The sequence below is a fragment of the Lactuca sativa genome, chromosome 8 (assembly GCF_002870075.4).
Source record: "Lactuca sativa cultivar Salinas chromosome 8, Lsat_Salinas_v11, whole genome shotgun sequence".
Classification (NCBI taxonomy): domain Eukaryota; kingdom Viridiplantae; phylum Streptophyta; class Magnoliopsida; order Asterales; family Asteraceae; genus Lactuca; species Lactuca sativa.
In genome coordinates this window covers 279,358,788-279,377,255 of record NC_056630.2, presented here as the reverse complement: position 1 = coordinate 279,377,255, position 18,468 = coordinate 279,358,788, and the positions used below count along the sequence as shown (strand labels likewise).

The 18,468-nt window shown below is 38.5% G+C and overlaps 1 protein-coding gene and 1 non-coding gene across 2 annotated transcripts; both read left to right on the top strand.

Annotated features, from left to right (window-relative positions):
- The first annotated feature begins 8,314 nt into the window (after window positions 1-8,314).
- On the top strand, window positions 8,315-8,421 carry LOC128128242 (small nucleolar RNA R71). Its single transcript, XR_008226104.1, has one exon. It is a non-coding gene; the product is annotated as a small nucleolar RNA R71 (small nucleolar RNA).
- A 3,170-nt stretch (window positions 8,422-11,591) lies between these two features.
- LOC128127986 (uncharacterized) lies at window positions 11,592-14,125 on the top strand. The gene is made up of 7 exons (XM_052766739.1): window positions 11,592-11,620; window positions 11,705-12,002; window positions 12,077-12,396; window positions 12,874-13,066; window positions 13,171-13,247; window positions 13,508-13,590; window positions 13,659-14,125. Exons 1-7 carry the CDS (start codon window positions 11,592-11,594, stop codon window positions 14,123-14,125), a joined length of 1,467 nt encoding a protein of 488 aa, XP_052622699.1.
- The last annotated feature ends 4,343 nt before the right edge of the window (window positions 14,126-18,468 follow it).

Here is an 18,468-nt window from a genome sequence, read left to right as displayed (position 1 = left end):
ATAAGTTAAGACACTTAGAAAACATTTAAACACTTTTATGAGTGTTTAGGGTTCAAATGGTTGCATCTAAGTTGCTACGGGACAAGGCAAAAGGGTTTGAAACATCAAATAGCCTTGTATAGGAGTTCACCATCCAACAAACCCCACACCTTGGATTTTACGGCCGTAAACTCATAGGTTTATGGCCGTGAACTCCTCAAATGGTGTTTTTGGGTGTTTTGTGGTGTTATCTTGATCCTAGAACACTCCTAGCTTTATTGGAATAACACATGAAGTAGTTTAAGGCTTTAGAACACTCCATATGGGAGTTTACGGCCTAAGGTCCTTCACCTTAGAGTTTACGGCCGTAAACTCTAGGAATTTAATTGATTTGAGGCACTTAAACATCAAGAATGGCATCCATGAATTTATCTAAGGCTAATGGGGACAAGAGGCACACTTTGGTGCCTTCACTTGGAGTTTACGGCCCAAGTCATGTTCCTTGGCCGTAAACTCCTTTCAAGGAGTGGTTTAGATGTGTTCTACTCTCCATTCTAGTCCCAAAGGTGCAAGGTAAATTGTCTAAAGGCTTAAGGGTAGCTTGGAATGATTTTTGTCCCACAAAAAGGGGTTTACGGCCCAAGGGAGTTCCTTGGCCGTAAACTCCTAGAAACTTATGGTTTTTATGGCCTTTTGATGTTCTAAACAAGCACAAGCACTAGTGGTTAGAGTCCTTAAGCATTTGGGGAAAGTTTTAGGGCATTTAAGTCCTTGAAAAGGGGTTTACGGCCCAAGGGAGTTCCTTGGCCGTAAACTCCTAGAACTTATGGTTTTTATGGCCTTTTGATGTTCTAAACAAGCACAAGCACTAGTGGTTAGAGTCCTTAAGCATTTGGGGAAAGTTTTAGGGCATTTAAGTCCTTGAAAAGGGGTTTACGGCCCAAGGGAGTTCCTTAGCCGTAAACTCCTAGAACTTATGTTTCTTGGTTGCTTTTTGATCCATAAATGTCATACCCTATCTCCTAAACAAGTCTTCTAACAAGGAATTGGGACTAGGAAGCCATAATGTTCCATTTTGGAGTTTACTCCCCAAGAACGATCTTGGGCGGTAAACTCCCGGATCTTGTAATCTAAACATGTTATTGTTGTTAACAAGCATTAAACAAGTATTGAAACACATATAGAAAAGTAGACTCACAATCTGGGATGAAAACCCGAAGATCTGTCACAGAGAATATGGCTTTTCTCTATTTGGAATTGTAATTAATGAATCAATTTAGTTCAGAAAACTATTTATAGTCTTGGAATATTTTGACAGAAAATGTTTTTATTCCTGATGTTGGACTGCAACATTATGAAACTTGAAATGCCCAAGTTTCACAAAACCAGGAGTATCCACTCTCCTGATATCATCTAAAACATAAATCCTAATGTACACAAACTTGTTCAGAAAAGCTTGAAAATCACAGAAACTGAACTAGCTTCTATTGAATAGATGATGTTCGTACAATTGGAAATTTCAGGTTGTCACATTATGCACATATCAAAATACCCCACACTTGACTTTTGCTTGCCCCCAAGCAAAACTAAATTTTAAACATATCAGAATCACATATAACAACTCCAATCTAACCCAGCCATTATGCCAAGACCGCAACGCATACATTTGTGTCTAAAATTTTTCCTAAGGACCCCCCGTACTCCAAATACTCACAATCCTCATAAACATTCGCCCACTCACCCCGAACTATTCTCATTTTATGCAACCATCTGAATCCATCCGCAGAAAACCTCTTACCCTCAAGGTATTTTTAATTGAGCAACCCAAGCATACATAATCTAGAATTACAACTTTTCGACACCACTATGGAGCTCTCTTGAATTCTTGAATTCTTTGACATTTGATCTTTGATTTCTTTGAATTCACCACCTTTGTTTGATTTGATTTCTAGTATCTTCAACTTTTTTGAATTTCTTGGAATTTTGATCTTTTGATCTTCACTTTGATTGCTCCAAAATTCTTACAACTTTTCTTGTAATTCTCTTTTTTTTACATGTACCTCACTTTTTTCACTCAAAACCTACATGCTTAAGCAGGGGCGCTCAATCTCAACCTTTATTGGCTAAAGATAATAATTCCTGGATACATTTCAGGTTTAGGCTGCTAAACATATTGCATCCCTCAGGCTGAGCGGGGTCGTGTTTTTGTCCCATGATTTCACTGGAATAAGGAAGCCACAAATGTACTAGAACATATATAGTCTCAACTAAACATTTGGGTTTTCATGCAATCATCAACACAATTCTAATATGGAATCCTAATTTGCTTTTACCAAAATTTTCTAAATTAAATCCCTAAGTAATATTTTTGGTATGCAATAATTTTTTTTTTAAATTAGCCTAAATTAAGATTCTAAGTTTTCTAATATGTGACCAACCCCCTACCCTACACTTATTTTATGCAATGCCCTCATTGCATACTATGCAAAAAATAAAAATGCAAATATATAGAGGGAATTGGAACAAACTCCCCTAGGGTAGCAGTCGATAGGTTGATACTCTCTTCTTTAGCTCCTTCTTCTCTTGACTTTAGCCATGGGAACAACTCATCCATGGCTTGGGTGTCCTGTCTCGTGTGGTTGACAGCTCGAAAATTTCACGGAACAAGCTTCTTAAGAAAATCTCTAGTGGCAAATCCTCACAAAAAGTGGGTAGTTGTTGCAGTGAAAGTGCCCAAAGCAGTTCTGGAAATCGAAAATTGGCAGTCTACTCGGCGAGTAGTATGAACATCGAGACTGTTCGTGTCGGTCCTATATAAACTGTCCAAGAATCCAAATTTTTCACAGGGGTTTGTTGTAATGATCTATCTAACCATAAATCATAAAAAAAATTCATCCTAACATTACCTAATTTATGGCTAATTTGAAACCCTAGAATTTGAGGAAACCCCCAAATCCGAAATCAAGCAAATTCGGGGCAAATCTATGTTAAAGATCGAACCTTTCATGCGTTTATAGTGTAAAGATGTTACCTTTTTTCTTGAATGATGAGAATCGAGTGGAAAATTGGAGAGATCGGACGAAACCGCTAAAATCGCCGGGGCTGCTTGACGGTTCGCAGTGCACGGCGAGTATGGGGATGAAATGGGTGAAAACCCTCTTTTTTACAGTTTTATATTTCACCCGTGTTCAGTGTCTACTCGCCGAGTAGGAAGGCCCTACTCGCCGAGTATAATTGCAGTTACGCGTTTTTTCGGGTTACTCGGGCAGGTACTCGCCGAGTATACGTGCCTACTCGGCGAGTAAACCTTGCAGTTTGAAAAAATTGTGAAAATTTTGAAAAATTAGTGTATTTTCTCATGTTTTTAAGCCATCCACCCCACACTCTAGGCATTGCTTGTCCTCAAGCAGTTATTTTCTCAAAAATAGATGAAGAAAAGAAAATAATGAAAATAAAGAAAAGGAAAGAAAATGCAAACTTGAAACTCGGGTTGCCTCCCGAGAAGCGCTTCTTTTTATGGAGCCATTATCTAGACTCCTCCCCTTCTACGTGGTTGCAATCCCTTCCAGCAGCAGCAACTCTTCCATTCCTTCATTCCGGGGGACTCCTTCTTCATACTTTTTAACCCTATGACCATTGACCTTGAAAGGCGTGCCATCTCTTGATAATAGTTCTATAGCACCATGTGGAAACACCGTCTTCACTATAAAAGGCCCATCCCACCTTGACTTGAGTTTTCCCGAGAAAAGCTTTAGTCTTGAGTTGAAGAGCAACACTTTTTGGCCTTCATGAATTTCTTTATCTTTAATCCTTTTGTCATGCCACATCTTGGTCTTCTCTTTATAAAGCCATGAACTAGAGTATGCATCATTCCTTAGCTCTTCAAGAGCATTCATTTGCATTAACCGGTTGCTCTTTAGTTCCTCCATGTTGAAATTACACCTCTTCAAAGCCCAAAACGCCTTGTGTTCTAGCTCCACCGGTAAATGGCATTGCTTTCCATAAACTAACCTATATGGTGTAGTACCAATAGGTGTTTTGAAAGCTGTCCGAAAAGCCCAAAGTGCATCATCTAGCTTATCCGACCATTCCTTGAGGTTGTTCCCCACCGATTTCTCCAAAATTCGCTTAAAGGCTCGATTTGTCACTTCAGTTTGTCCACTAGTTTGTGGATGGTATGATGTGGAAAACTTATGGGTTACCCCATATTTCTTTAACACCTTTTCCAATTGGTCATTGGCAAAATGTGTGCCTCGGTCACTTATAAGGGCTTTCGGAACTCCAAATCATGAAAATAATTTCTTTAAAAACTGCACCACCACCCGACCGTCATTTGTTGGTAATGCTTGTGTCTCCGCCCATTTGGATACATAATCCACCGCCACTAGTATGTATTTGTTCCCTTTAGACATGGGAAATGGTCCCATGAAGTCAATTCCCCACACATCAAACACCTCGCACACTTGGATATTATGTTGTGGCATTTCATTTCGAGATGAAATGTTTCCCACTCTTTGACAAGCATCACATTCTTTGAAAAATTAGGTTGCATCTTTAAAAATTTTGGGCCAATAAAACCCAATGTCAAAGATCTTCTTTGCCGTGTAGTGTTCTCCATGATGTCCACCCGTGGGCCCGCTATGACAATGCTCTAATATTTTCCGGCTTTCCTTCCCGAATACGCATCTTCGTATGATCCCGTCCACACAACTCCGGAAGAGGCATGGCTCGTCCCAAAAGTAGTATTTTAATTCGAAAAAGAATTTCTTCTTCTGTTGACTGCTAAAATCTTTTAGGATGTATTTTGTAGCTAAATAATTAGCTATGTCTGCGAACCATGGCTCTTCTCCCACGGTCACCATAATATACTCGTCCGGGAAGTCATCTCCATCTTTATCTTCTTGCAATTGCGGGTTCTCCAATCTTGACAAGTGGTCAGCTGCTACATTCTCCATTCCTTTCTTGTCTCGTATCTCTATGTCGAACTATTGAAGAAGTAGCACCCATCGTATCAGTCTTGGCTTGGCATCCTGTTCTGCAAATAAATACTTGATAGCCGAGTGGTCAGTAGAAACAGTAGTTTTAGATAAAACCAAGTAAGGGCGGAATTTGTCAAAGGCATACACCACAGCTAATAATTCTTTTTCAGTGGTGGTGTAATTTTCTTGGGCGGGGTTTAGAGTCTTGCTAGCATAATATATGGGTTGAAAGTGCTTATCAACCCGTTGACCAAGGACAGCTCCTAATGCATAGTCACTAGCATCACACATAATCTCAAAGGGTAAGTTCCAATTTGGTGCAATAATGATCGGGGAATTAGTTAATTTTTCCTTTAAAAATTCAAATGACTCTAAACACTCTTTATTAAAATTAAATGGTGCATCTTTTAGTAGTAATTGTGTTAGAGGTCTAGTTATTTTGGAAAAATCTTTTATGAAACGCCGATAAAAACCCGCGTGGCTTAGAAAACTCCTAATGCCCTTTACATTAGTTGGTGGGGGTAGTTTGACAATGGTGTCAATCTTTGCCCCATCCACTTCAATTCCCTTTTTGGAAACTTTGTGGCCCAAAACTATACCCTCCTTTACCATAAAGTGACATTTCTCCCAATTGAGGACCACGTCGGTTTTTTCACACCTAGCAAGCATTAAGTCAAGATTAGTGAGACAATCATGGAAAGAAGATCCAAAAACGGAAAAGTCGTCCATAAAAACTTCCATGAATTTTTCCACCATATCGTGGAATATAGCTGTCATACACCTTTGAAAAGTCGCGGGTGCATTGCATAACCCAAAAGGCATGCATCTATAAGCAAAAGTCCCACTTGGGCAAGTGAATGTGGTCTTTTCTTGGTCCATTGGGTCTATGGGTATTTGAAAATAACCCGAAAATCCATCTAGAAAGCAATAGTAGCTATGGCCCGATAGTCTTTCTAACATTTGATCAATAAAAGGTAAGGGAAAATAGTCTTTACGAGTGGCATCGTTCAACTTTCGATAATCGATGCACACTCTCCAACCGGTTACCGTTCGTGTCGGAATTAGTTTGTTCTTTTCGTTGGTTATGACCGTCATCCCTCCTTTCTTGGGCACCACTTGGACCAGACTCACCCATGGACTGTCGGAAATGGAATAGATAATTCCCGCATCTAAGAGTTTGACCACTTCCTTCTTGACTACTTCTTGCATGTTCGGGTTTAACCTTCTTTGGTGTTGTACAACCGGATTTGCTCCTTCTTCCAGATTGATCTTGTGGGAGCAATAAGATGGGCTTATTCCCTTGATGTCAGTTATGCTCCATGCTATGGCCCGCTTCCGCTTCTTCAACACTTGCACGAGCTCTTCCTTTTCAGAATTGGACAGGTCAGCAGCTATGATTACAGGCTTTTGGTTGCCTTCTTCAAGGAAGGCATACTCCAAATGTTCTGGTAAAGTTTTAAGCTCCGTTTTTTGGTTCTGACTGTTGGACTCGCCGAGTGCAGGTAGGGTACTCGGCGAGTTGGTGGCTGTATTCATGACTTCTGCCTTTTCTAGAGAGGAACTCGGCGAGTAGGACTGTCAGTGTTCTTCACCAATTCTTCATAGTCCGCTTCTTCCAGCAGTCTTTCAATTTCCATCAAGTCTTTTTCTGGATCAAATTCTTCATCCTCAGTTGTGAACTTGATGGAATCTTCAATTATGCATTCCTTCAATAATTCGTCTAACATATCGATTGAGAATGTCGTGTCGTCACTGTTCCTTGAATACTTCATAGCTTGGTCTACCCCAAATGTGACTAAATCTTCTCCTACCCGTAAGGTGAGCTTCGAGTCCCTCATGTCTACTATAGCGCTTGCCGTGTTGAGGAAGGGCCTTCCAAGGATGATTCGTACTTGTGGATCTGCCTCCATGTCTAGAATGATAAAATCAGCGGGAAAGACGAATTTGTCCACCTTTACTAGTATGTCTTCGCATATGCCTCTTGGGAAGGTGACTGTCTTGTTTGCCAAGTGTATTGCCATGCGAATTGGCCTTGGTTCCGGGAGATCCAGCTTCTTAAAGAATGAATATGACATTAGGTTCACACTTGCTCCCGAATCGGCTAAGGTATGAATGGTGGCCAAGTTACCAAATTGGCAAGGTAAAGTCAAACTCCCCGGATCACCTTTCTTCTTTGGTAGCTTATTTAGCATAGCAGCTGAGCAGTTTTCATTGAGCGCTACCTTCTTCACTTCTTCCATTTTCCTTCTATTAGTGAGAAGTTCCTTAAGGAACTTTGCATACTTGGGCATTTGCATGACGGCTTCAATGAAGGGTATGTTTATTTGAAGAGTTTTGATATGATCTAGAAACTTCTGATACTCCTCTTCCTGCTTCTCCTTCTTAGCTCGGGCTGGGTATGGCATGGGAGGCTGGTAAAGTTTTCAGGAATCTGTTCGGTGGGATTTTGTGATGTACTCGCCGAGTCCATACGTGGTACTCGACGAGTAGGGCTGTCAGATTGTATGTCTTGGTTCTCTGCTTGCTTTTCTGCCTCCTCCTTCTGTGATTTCTTGGATGACTCAGTTTGAATAGGTGCCAGGGGAGTGATTATCTTCCCACTTCTTGTTGTGACTATGTTTATTTGTGCGCCTCGTGGGTTATTTTCAGTTTTGCTAGGAAGTTCGCCCGGTGACCTTTGGTTGATTTGTTGAGCAACTTGCGCAAGCTGTGTTTCTATATTGTGGATAGATGCTTGCTGGTTCCTAAGCATGGTCCTTGTTTCTTGAATTGCAGCATCATGGTCACCATGTCTTTTTTCTGAAGCAGCTACAAATTTGGTGAGCATTTCTTCCAAGCTTGGCTTCCTTTCTTGCACCGGCTCCTCCTTTTGGTAGAACCCTCTCCCTTTTTGCCTAAACCTTTCCTCCTTGGCTTTCTTGTACTCTTCATAAGGGAGCCAATCTTTCTTTTGTTTGCGCCAGTATTCATCATATCGGTCTCCACTTGAGTAACACACTTACGCCTTCTTGTTGCCATTCCCATCTAAATCACAGTCCCTAGTGAGGTGAGGCCCATTGCAGTTTTCACAACCCACCCGAATAGCATGGATTGTTTGATCCATGTTATCCATCCTCCTATCCATGGTTTTAAGCATAGCCATGACCGCAGATAAGTCTTTAGTAGCTGCATAAGCGGCTCCCCTAGTGACATCATGTCTAGGGTTGTGGTATTCTCTAGAGTGTTTAGAGAATACTTCAATTAATTCTTTGATCACCGGGGGCGGCTTCTTCGCGAGCGGGCCTTGCGAGTCTAGTAACTACCTGGTTGTGACACTAACTCCATCATAGAAGATGGATACTTCTTGCTGGCTGTTTAGGTCATGGTGTGGGCAGTTTCTTAGTAAGCTTTTGTACCTCTCCCATGCTTCATATAGCGACTCTCCAGCTTGCTGCTCAAAGTTAGCAATGGTCTTCTTCAACTTGGCTATTTTGGAAGGTGGGCAAAATTGATCAATGAATTCTTCTTTCATCTTGGCCCAAGTGGTGACTGATCCGGGGGGAAGTGACTTGAGCCAGTCTTTTGCAGCTCCTTTGAATGTCACCGGAAGCATACGAAGTAGCTGAGTCTCGCGGGGCACATTTGGAACATTGAAGTAATCAGCTACATCATTGACTTCGTCCAAATGCTTGTAGGCATCTTCATGGTCTTTTCCATAAAAAGGTATTTCTTTAAGTAAGGCTAGGATATGACCCTTTAGCCCGAAGGTAGCAGTCGCGGGAATTGCGGGTTGCATAAGTCCCGGGCCGGTGTCGTCGTGCATCCTCTTCTTCCATTCTCCCATGGGGATTTCATCAATGTTAGCCATTTTGATAGCTAACTCTTCCTCGGAATCGGTTTTGTGCTCGTATGTAGGCTCCTCTTCTTCCTCGGTCTCGTACTCAATATCTTCCTTAGCCGGTTCGTCGATTACTAAAGAAGTGTTGGATGCTCCTGATTTGCTGCTCTTCTTTTTCCCAAAAACAGTCTTCAAATTGGACAAAGATGATTTCTTTAGTGTACTTGAGCTCTCCACGTCCTTTCCTTTGTTCCTTTTCAATGTGGATTCGGGATCTTCAAACGGGGGTACCAGCGGGGTGTTTGATCCTATGGTCATGAAAGTCCTGAAATAAACAAGATAAAAACGTAAAAAGAACAAAAAAATGTACTAAAAAAATCAAAAATTAAACTGCTAAATACGCTTGTACTCACCGAGTAGGTGCGACTGCACTCGGCGAGTATAAGTGAAATTTTGAAAAAATTAAAAACTTAATATTAAAACTAAAACAGATGCTAAAACCTAATTACCAACTACTAAATTGTAATAAATTAACTCTATGCAAGTAAACTCACACAAAGGATCAAAAAAATTAGGAATTAGATTAATTATTTAGAACCGTTCCCCGACAACGGCGCCAAAAACTTGATGTGTGTAAAATGCACTTGTTTTATCCCTACTTTTTATTAATAAATTTAGCACACAAAGGCAGTGAACCTGTCTTTTAGTGGTATAGTTTAGTAAGTAAGGTATCGTACTCAGGGAACGGAAAATTAAACTAATCACTAATTTTAACTAAAACAATTAATGAAAGTAAAAGGTTTTTCTTCTAGTTTTGCAAGACTAGAAACTTAAGCACACCTAATTAACTAATCAACTAAAGAAAACAACTAATTCACCAAATTTGATAAAGATGTTTCTATTTAGGTTCAACCAATTCACTCCTATGGTTATTTTGTATTTATGATAGATTAATTGTTATTGGCTACCAATTATAGTAGTTAGGTTCATGTTCATTACTCCTAACCCTTAGACAATCAATTAATTCAAGCAGTGATCAAGTGTATAAACTAATTAATTCCCTAGATTAACAATTTGGATTAAATAAGATTTGTAGTGGTTAATCAATTTAGTGGTTCAATTAACCTCTTGTTTGATGGTTTCTCAAACAAGCTCACACATCAATCTAACTATTGTCTTATTAATCTTAGTTTCATAATCATTAGTCCTAAGCATATGATTTAGTATTCACATAGACATATGAGGTTAACAACTAAGAGATGTTCATGCAGCTTAATTGTCTTCCAATTAACAGAAAATAATTGTGATTAATGCATAAGGTTCTTTAACAAACTTAATTTAATAGATCACCAATAAACAATTAATCAAAAGCTAAGAATTAAACCATAGGAGTTCCTTGGTATTCCCCAAACAGAAACAAAAACGTATTTAGCTCATAGTTGCAGTAAAAACAAACATAAAAACAAGTTTAACTAGATTAGACATACTTAAATCCTAAAGCTAAGTGGAATGATTAACCTAGTTGCTTCAATTCTTCAAAAGGTTGAAGATTAGAATTCCCCAGCGTCTTCCAGGGTTCTCAATCGTATAAGGATCTTCAAAAATTGCCAGAAAGTAGTCCCATCGGATAAAGGCTCGGTTTTTATAGATATCTCAAAACAGGGTGTACTCGGCGAGTAGCAGACCCAACTCGCCGAGTAGACTCGTTGTTATCCGTCTTAAATCAGGAGTCGTGGCTATCTTCTGGAATATTCAGCTGGACTCGCCGAGTAGACTCGTGTACTCGCCGAGTAGATGAGCTTTTGGGCCTGTTTGAAAGACGTCTGACCCGTCTGAGTCAGCGATTCTGGCTGACTCGGTCAGCCAGATGGTGTTTGAAATGTGTTGTTTCGGTCAGCAGGTCTGGGTCAATCGGCTGAATAGGTCAGCTTGGTTTATGCATCTGACTGGAAAAAAAGACTTCCTTACCCCTGTTCCCTTCGTGACCTAAAAAGAAAAGCGGCAGCGATTCTTCTTCTCCAATCGGCGTCTTCTTCAATCGGCGACTTCTTCAACTGGTGTCTTCTTCCTTCAGCCGGAAATCTTCCTTCAGCCGGAAAGCTGCTCTCCTTCCATCCAAGCTCCGCCCGTCTTCTCTTTCTCCTGCCAGAATCGCCCCATCTGCTCCATCTATAATCTTCAAAACAGGTAAGGAAATTCCGAAAATCTCTTAAATAGTTTATGAAATCCGAAAATACTAGGGTATAACATCTTCTCCTGCTTGTATAATCTCTGAAATCGTATAGTGTATGAAATCAGAAAAAAAAATATGTATAATCTCTTAAATCTTAATTGTGTATAATGTATGTATAAATTATGAAACCATGATTTTTTTCATTGTATAATCTATGAAATTACCTGTATCAAATTACATCAAATTACAGGCCCGTAGACTTTTCTTTCTTGTATGCCATTGTTGTTCACAAAGTTGCAGCTTTCCTATATCAAATTGCATAGAAACAACTGAAAAAGAATCATGTGTACAGTGTTGATGATGCATCAAATGACTCATTCATAACATTATATGCGTAATAAATGATGAGAAGATTGCTATTATTTTTTTGAGTTCTTGCCCTTTTTGTGAAATCAGAAATCAAAAATTGGTTTTGAAATCAAAATTTGTTCTTGGTCTAATGTTATGAAATCTTAAATTGGTTATGAAATCAGAAATTCATGTTGTTATAATGTTATGAAATCTAAAACTTGGTTGTGTATAAGATATGTGATCAAAAATCACAATTTTTTTTGTTTATAAGCTATGAAATATAAAAGTTATGATGGCAATATTGGTTTGTGTACAAACTTGGTTGTTTATAAGCTATAAAAGCTGATTTTTTTTGTTTATCTTAATAAAACTTATGATAAATTACTTTAAATATTAATGTTTTAGGATGTTGGTTTGGAATGAAAGTGAGGACAAAACTTTTCTTGACGCATGTATCCATGAACTAACCACTAATGGTCGTGAGGGTTCTGGGCTTAAGGCTAGTTCATGGAAGATAGTACGCGAAAAATTGATGAACGAACACGGTAAAGAGGTTGATCAAAAGCAAATGAGAAACCACTTTGACTACTACAAATCAAAGTATGTTGCTTGGGTGAAACTGAAAAACAAAACCGGCAATATATATGACCCTATAAAAAATAAATTTAACCTGACGGATGAACAATGGAAGGAAGAGGGGAAGGTAATATTTTTATAACAAATACTATTATAATTATTTTTATAAAAAATACTAATATTCATAAAAATTGTAAACAGCTGAACAAGTTCGTGTTGTCATTGAAAACTAAACCCCTGCTGTTTCCTGATCTTTGCACCCAACTATTTGAAGGGTCGACCTCAACCGGCTTTCAAAGTTGGGGGCCATCTTCTACACTCCCTCGTCCTGTAGAAGAGTTTAGTGTCCATGATTTTGATGATGATGTTCCAATGGAAACCTCAACACAACACGTAGGTGCAAGTGAAGAATCTTCGGGGCGTTCAAAAAATACGGAAGTTGGTGGAAACAAAAGAGTTGGTGGAAAAAAGAGAGATGCAAGGGCGTTAGAAGTTGAAGAGGAGATTGTCAAGCTTGCAAGGTCATTAGTGGAAAAAATGAAAGAATTGAAAAAAGTGAAATGGATAAGGATGGTTATGCGTGTATGGAGAAATTAAACAAAATGGAATGGGGGGAAGAAGATGAAAGACACAAGACCGCTCTTTTGCTATTTGGTGAAAGTGCTGATGTTAGAAAAGTTTGGTTACGACTTTCACATACTAGTTGTGAGTCGTGGGTGATGGGTGCGGGTAGGAAGTATGGTTACCTTTGATGGGTGTGGGTAGAAAAGTTTGGTTATTAGTTTTTTGTTGCATCACTTTTGGATCCTATGTTTGACACTTTGGATGTTACTTTGGATGATGTTATTTGCATGACTTTTGGCTGTTATTGGATGTTAAATATGACTTTTGGTATTTACTAGTTTTTTGTTTTATGACTTTCGGATGTTATTGGATATTGAATATCACTTTTGGATCCTATTTTTTACTTTAACATGTTACCTAATTGTTTGTAACAGGTCAAGTATGGTTTCTGATGGTGAAGTTGTAGCTTTTCTTTTACTTGTGTTTTATTGGTTGAGGTCAAACCGACGCAGACTAATACGAATTCATAGAATTAGAGATAACGATTCAAGCGGGTATGCGTATACGCAAGATTTGATGTACGGAGACCCTACACAATGTTACGATATGATGCGTCTTACACAAGAGGCATTTTCTTTATTATGCAACCATTTTACCCAAAAAAAATTGGTTGCAAGCTAGCAGGACAATAAGCATTGAAGAGAAAATGGCTATATTCTTACATGTTATAGGACATAATGAACGTTTTCGCGCGGTTAAGGGAAGATTTCATCACTCCACACAAACGATTCATCAATGTTTTCATGAGGTCCTAACTGCAATGATGTGTTTTGCAAAAGAAATTATAGTACCAACAACTCCTAATCCAACAAGACATAACTCAGAACGACATAGACGGTTAAAAAATATTTTTTCCGGAGCAATAGGTGCATTAGATGGAACTCTTGTACATGCGGTTGTACCCGTTGATCAACAAACTCGTTATAGGGGACGAGGAAAAGGAGAATGTTTTCAAAATGTTATAGGAATTTGCGATTTTGATATGATATTTACCTTTGTTTGGGCTAGATGGGAGGGTATAGCACATGATTCAAGAGTTTTGAAAGAAGTTGCATTCAATTCGACTTCTGGATTTCCATTTCCTCCACCGGGTTTGTAATATTTATATAACTTTTATTATCTATCTTCTTTATATAATATGTGTCACATTCATTTGCAGAGAAGTATTACCTTTGTGATGCCGCATATACAAACACTCGTGGGTTTATGGCTCCATATCGCAATACTAGGTATTGGTTAGCCGATTTTCGAAGAGGCAGACCTTTAACTAGAGAAGAAAGGTTCAACTATGCTCATGCACAACTTAGAAATGTTATTGAGCGTGCTTATGGTGTTTTGAAGGCGAGATTCCCAATCTTAAAACAAATGGCTCCTTATCCTTTTACCGTGCAAAGAGACATAGTCATTGCTTGTGTCGCGGTCCATAATTTTATAAGGAAATACAATATAGAAGATGACTTGTTTAGAAATTTTGAGGAGGACACTATGGTTACTCCTGACGTCCAAGGTGGGGGAATTGATAGAGAAAACATACAAGGCATAGAATGGGGTCCAGAAGCCGTTGAATATATGCGTGTTTTGCGTGATCAGATTGCAAATCAACTACTTTCACCTACTTTACGTTAAATTATTATGTTATTTTAAATTTCATTATGTTTTTATTTGGATATTAAATGATTTATGTTTAATTTACATTTTGTTTGACATTTTTTATTTGTGTGTAATTTACATTTTGTATGACAATATGTATGTTTTTATAATTATTCAGCAACTTAATCCATCAGTATATATAACAGAAGGGTAAAATAGTCATTTTTCATCACTCAGCACATTAAGTCAGATGTATAATCAAACAATAACATTTCTTACTCAGTCAGGATTTCTTACCCAGACAGACCTTTCCCAGTCAGCACTTTCTCAGTCAGCAACTATCAAACGGCGCCTTTGTCCCTCAATCTTCACTCTTTGGTCTTCAATTGCTTTCCCTTGTTCCCTTTCACTCCCAAGCATGTCTTTTGGACTGAAAACAAAATTTAAACAATATTAACTACCTTTTCTCCATATTATTCACATAATTAGTTAAAAATGAATAAAAATGTATGCTAAATAACTAACTAATTATGCACATATTAGGGATGCTGAGGATCACAAACAAGGTGTGAATAACCATGCAAATTAGCTTGGTACACCCAATGTAACAACCACCTAATCAATGTGCCGGTTAACCACACACGCTCCATTGATCTATGATTAACATTAAGCTACCATTTTCCATGCACTATCATTCCCAATTAGTGTACCAATTAACCACACATGTTTCACTAACAACTTAACAAGGTGCAAATTGCAATTTCGTAGGTTAGCACCATATTCACATTTTCCTAAGTAACTAAGATTGGGAATTTATAAGTGTTTGGTTACTTAGTATTTATCATTATACTTTTAATGAAGGGAGAATTAGAGTCCTATCCTACCCATTCAGCTAATGACTCTCCACCAGTCAAGGAAGCGGTGGGTTAGAGTGGACACCCATTAAACTGTCATTTTATAGGCAGTAACCTTATACCCCCCTTATAGACCGGCTTCGTGAATGAGGTCTACTAACGGTAAGACTGACTTTAATCTTATACAAATATATAAATATTAAACCTATAATATTATAATAGTATAAGGGTTGAATTTTTAAACTTTTAAAATTCTAGGGTTTGGAATTAAAGTACTCAAAAATGAAACTTTACAAATTCCAAAACTTGAGGGCAAGTTTTGAGCAATTCAAAAACCTTTTGGAATCCATAACTTATGAGTTTAATATAGGTTTTAAGAAAAGACTTTTGACATTCCATAACTTGAGGACAAGTTATGGAGTTCATAAAACCATTTATGGGAAAAGACTCTTTAAGTTTCTATAACCTATGAGTTTAATGACTCTTTTAAAGAAAAAAACTTTTCATTTTCCATAGCTTGAGGACAAGTTACGAAATTCATCAAAATCATTTAGATCAAAAAATTCCAACAAGAAAAACAAACAATTTGTCTATGATCTAAATTAAACTCATAAGAACAAGACAATTCATATCAAACAAATTTCATATAATTAGCCTAACCATATAAACTAACACAAAATATGAAACTTTGACAATTATCTTATAAATTGGATAAGCATGATTATTACCACATCAAAAACAAGTTTATAAGTTCTAAAACAGCTTAGGGTAATGATCCTAGTCCAATTCGAGCCAAAAACATCGAAAATATGCACTTAGAGGCTCCAACTCGTCGAGAGCAAGAACAAACTCGGCGAGTTGGATGAGTTTGTGCATGGACTCGGTGAGTCCATCAGTGGACTCGACGAGTCCATCAGTGGACTCTACGAGTCCAGTGTCCATAACAGCAGAAAATCGATTTTTACAGCATTTCCAAGCAATTAGCATCAAGTATGATTGAAAACAAGCATAGGCTCTAATACCACTGTTGGGTTTTGAGCATTCTAACACTTCTAAGGTGTACACGCAACCCTAAATACATTGGATGTATGTTTTCTCTATTATACATGCAAACTTAAACTTTCCAATGTATTACTCTAACGAGCATACAAACGCTTAATACTTGGGTAATAAAACAAGTTGGATAACATACCTTTTCTTGTTGTTGGAAGCCTTGGAGCTTTAAGAGCTTAGTTCCCCAAGTGTTGCACCTTAAATGGTTCACACAACACCACCAACAATTGGAATAACTTAAGAGTAGATTATATACACTCAAAATTCGGCTACCCCTCATGTGCCCATCACTAGTCACTCCTTAGTTCGAATTTCATGAGCTATGAGGCTTCTTATATAGTGTGCACATTAGGGTTACACCATATAACTCATGACTTTCCATATTCCTCATGCTCCATGGGTTTTAACCTCAATGGAGTATCCATGGGTCACCATATGGGTTTAGCCCAACATGAGGAACTATGGATCATAAGCCTACTTTATAAGAATGAATGATTTACCAAATCAATTCCTATTTATTTAATTAGTCTCTTTGATCACAAAATTAATTCCAAACTAGTTCTTGATCAATACTAATTAAATAATATGATTTCATATTAATATATTAGAACTTATAATATATTAATAAATCATGAATATCCTCATTAAACAAAAGTCTATCCAAATTGTTCTGATGTCATGCAACCCAAATGGACCATGCTACTCTCGGGTCAAGTACATACCAATAATAGTTATGGGCTTAGACACCTAATCCAACATAGTTTTGGTTATCATTTAGTAGAGGGATGCCCTAGGGAATGTATGTAGTCACGCATGATAGATCAATGACTCTTAATTTAGGCTTTCTTGTTTGTTCCTTGTTTGGTTGTGGCTCTAGAGTAGGATCATCTGTCCCAGTGTCTATCTCACCTCTAGGTACATATGGCCATGCATTCCTTGGAGAGTTGGTTATGTATCCTTGTGTATATGATGTTGTTGTGCTGTAGTGATCTAATATATATATATATATATATATATATATATATATCCCTGTGTGTTAGGATGAAACAATAGTGGTATGCTGGTTAGAGTACCAGTAGGATGGTTATCGTCTACTGGAGTGACCTAGGGGTTGTAGGTAGTCATGTAGGATAGCCTAAGAACTCTTTATCTATGATTTCTTGTTGTTCCTTGTTTAGTTGTGGCTCTAAAGTATGATCATATGTTCGGGTGGCTATCTCACCTATGGTTACTTAGGACCATGCATTCGATGTAGATTAGGTGGTAGCGGAGCAGTATGCTGTGAGGGGTCTAGTAGGTAGCGGTTAGTTGTATGACTGATAATTGCCCGTATTCTATGCCTACTTGATCCTTGATTTCTTACATGTCAACATATGGTGGTGGGGATGACGTTGAGGCGGTCCTGCTGTGTAACATCTATGTCGAGGATTGGCTGGAGTTTACCATTTTGGGGAAATTTTATGTATGGACTCGGCGAGTAGGGAGTCCAACTTGTCGAGTAGGGTCGTGACATCTTGGACGCGGGCCGGAACTACCTAGGCGAGTCGGAAGGCTCGACTTGGCGAGTTAGATTTGTTTAGAGAAAACCCTAATTTTAGGGTTTGCCCCTTATATAAACGTCATTATCCGCCCTATTAGCCTCTCTTAACACCATAGAAGAACGTTCATGGCCGCAGACCCTCTAGTTTGTGAAGTAAGAACAATTGGGAGCTTATCTGTGACATTTTGGGGAGGATTCCAAGTTTGAAGAGGAAGTATCAAGGGAGAACTATTAGATCAAGCATCTATTTTGTGTTAGGCATCTGTCTGAGGTATTAATCTACTACCTTAAGCCTTGATTTCTTTTTGGAAGTTATGGCCAACCTTGAAGAGATGGAATCAGGCTTGGATCTGGACCTATCACAAGGATATGGTTTCAGATCTGAACCTTCTTAGGTCCCAAATTTCATAAAGTCACATCTTTTTATAAGCTTATCCCCTCTCCATGAATGAAAACCTTGATTGAAGGTTAGTTTTGGTGTTATGGCCATGTGAGGCCATGCATGCACGTAAAGTTTGCAACTTTACGTGACATCTTCACTAGGAGATTGTGGATATGAAGTTTGAGACCTTAAATCCCACTGAAAAGGACCGAATACGTGAGAACTTGTCGAGTCGTTCTGGTGACTCGGTGAGTCAATAGGGTTTTGTCCTTCACGGCCAAGGGTTCACGGTCAAGGGTGTTCGGTTGGAAGTTTACGACAGTGAACATCAAAGAACTCGACGAGTCTCTCGAGTGACTCGGTGAGTCGATGAGTTAAGCAGGGAACCCGACGAGTGGCTGATTGTACTCGATGAGTCTAGGTCAATATGGACTGTTAACCTTGACTTTGACCAGGGTCGAACCTAGGGGAATTTATGGGATTATGCTGAGTTATTTACTCATTGATTATAGGCAGTTTGGGAGGAGCAGCGTGGGATATATCTGGCTTC

Bases quoted from the DNA above. Each gene is read 5' to 3' on its own strand.
- LOC128127986 (XM_052766739.1), top strand. From the start codon at position 11,592: ATGGCAATATTGGTTTGTGTACAAACTTG. The intron at 11,621-11,704 runs GTTGTTTATAAG...TTAATGTTTTAG, and splicing joins TTGGTTTGTGTACAAACTTG to GATGTTGGTTTGGAATGAAA. The intron at 12,003-12,076 runs GTAATATTTTTA...AATTGTAAACAG, and splicing joins AATGGAAGGAAGAGGGGAAG to CTGAACAAGTTCGTGTTGTC.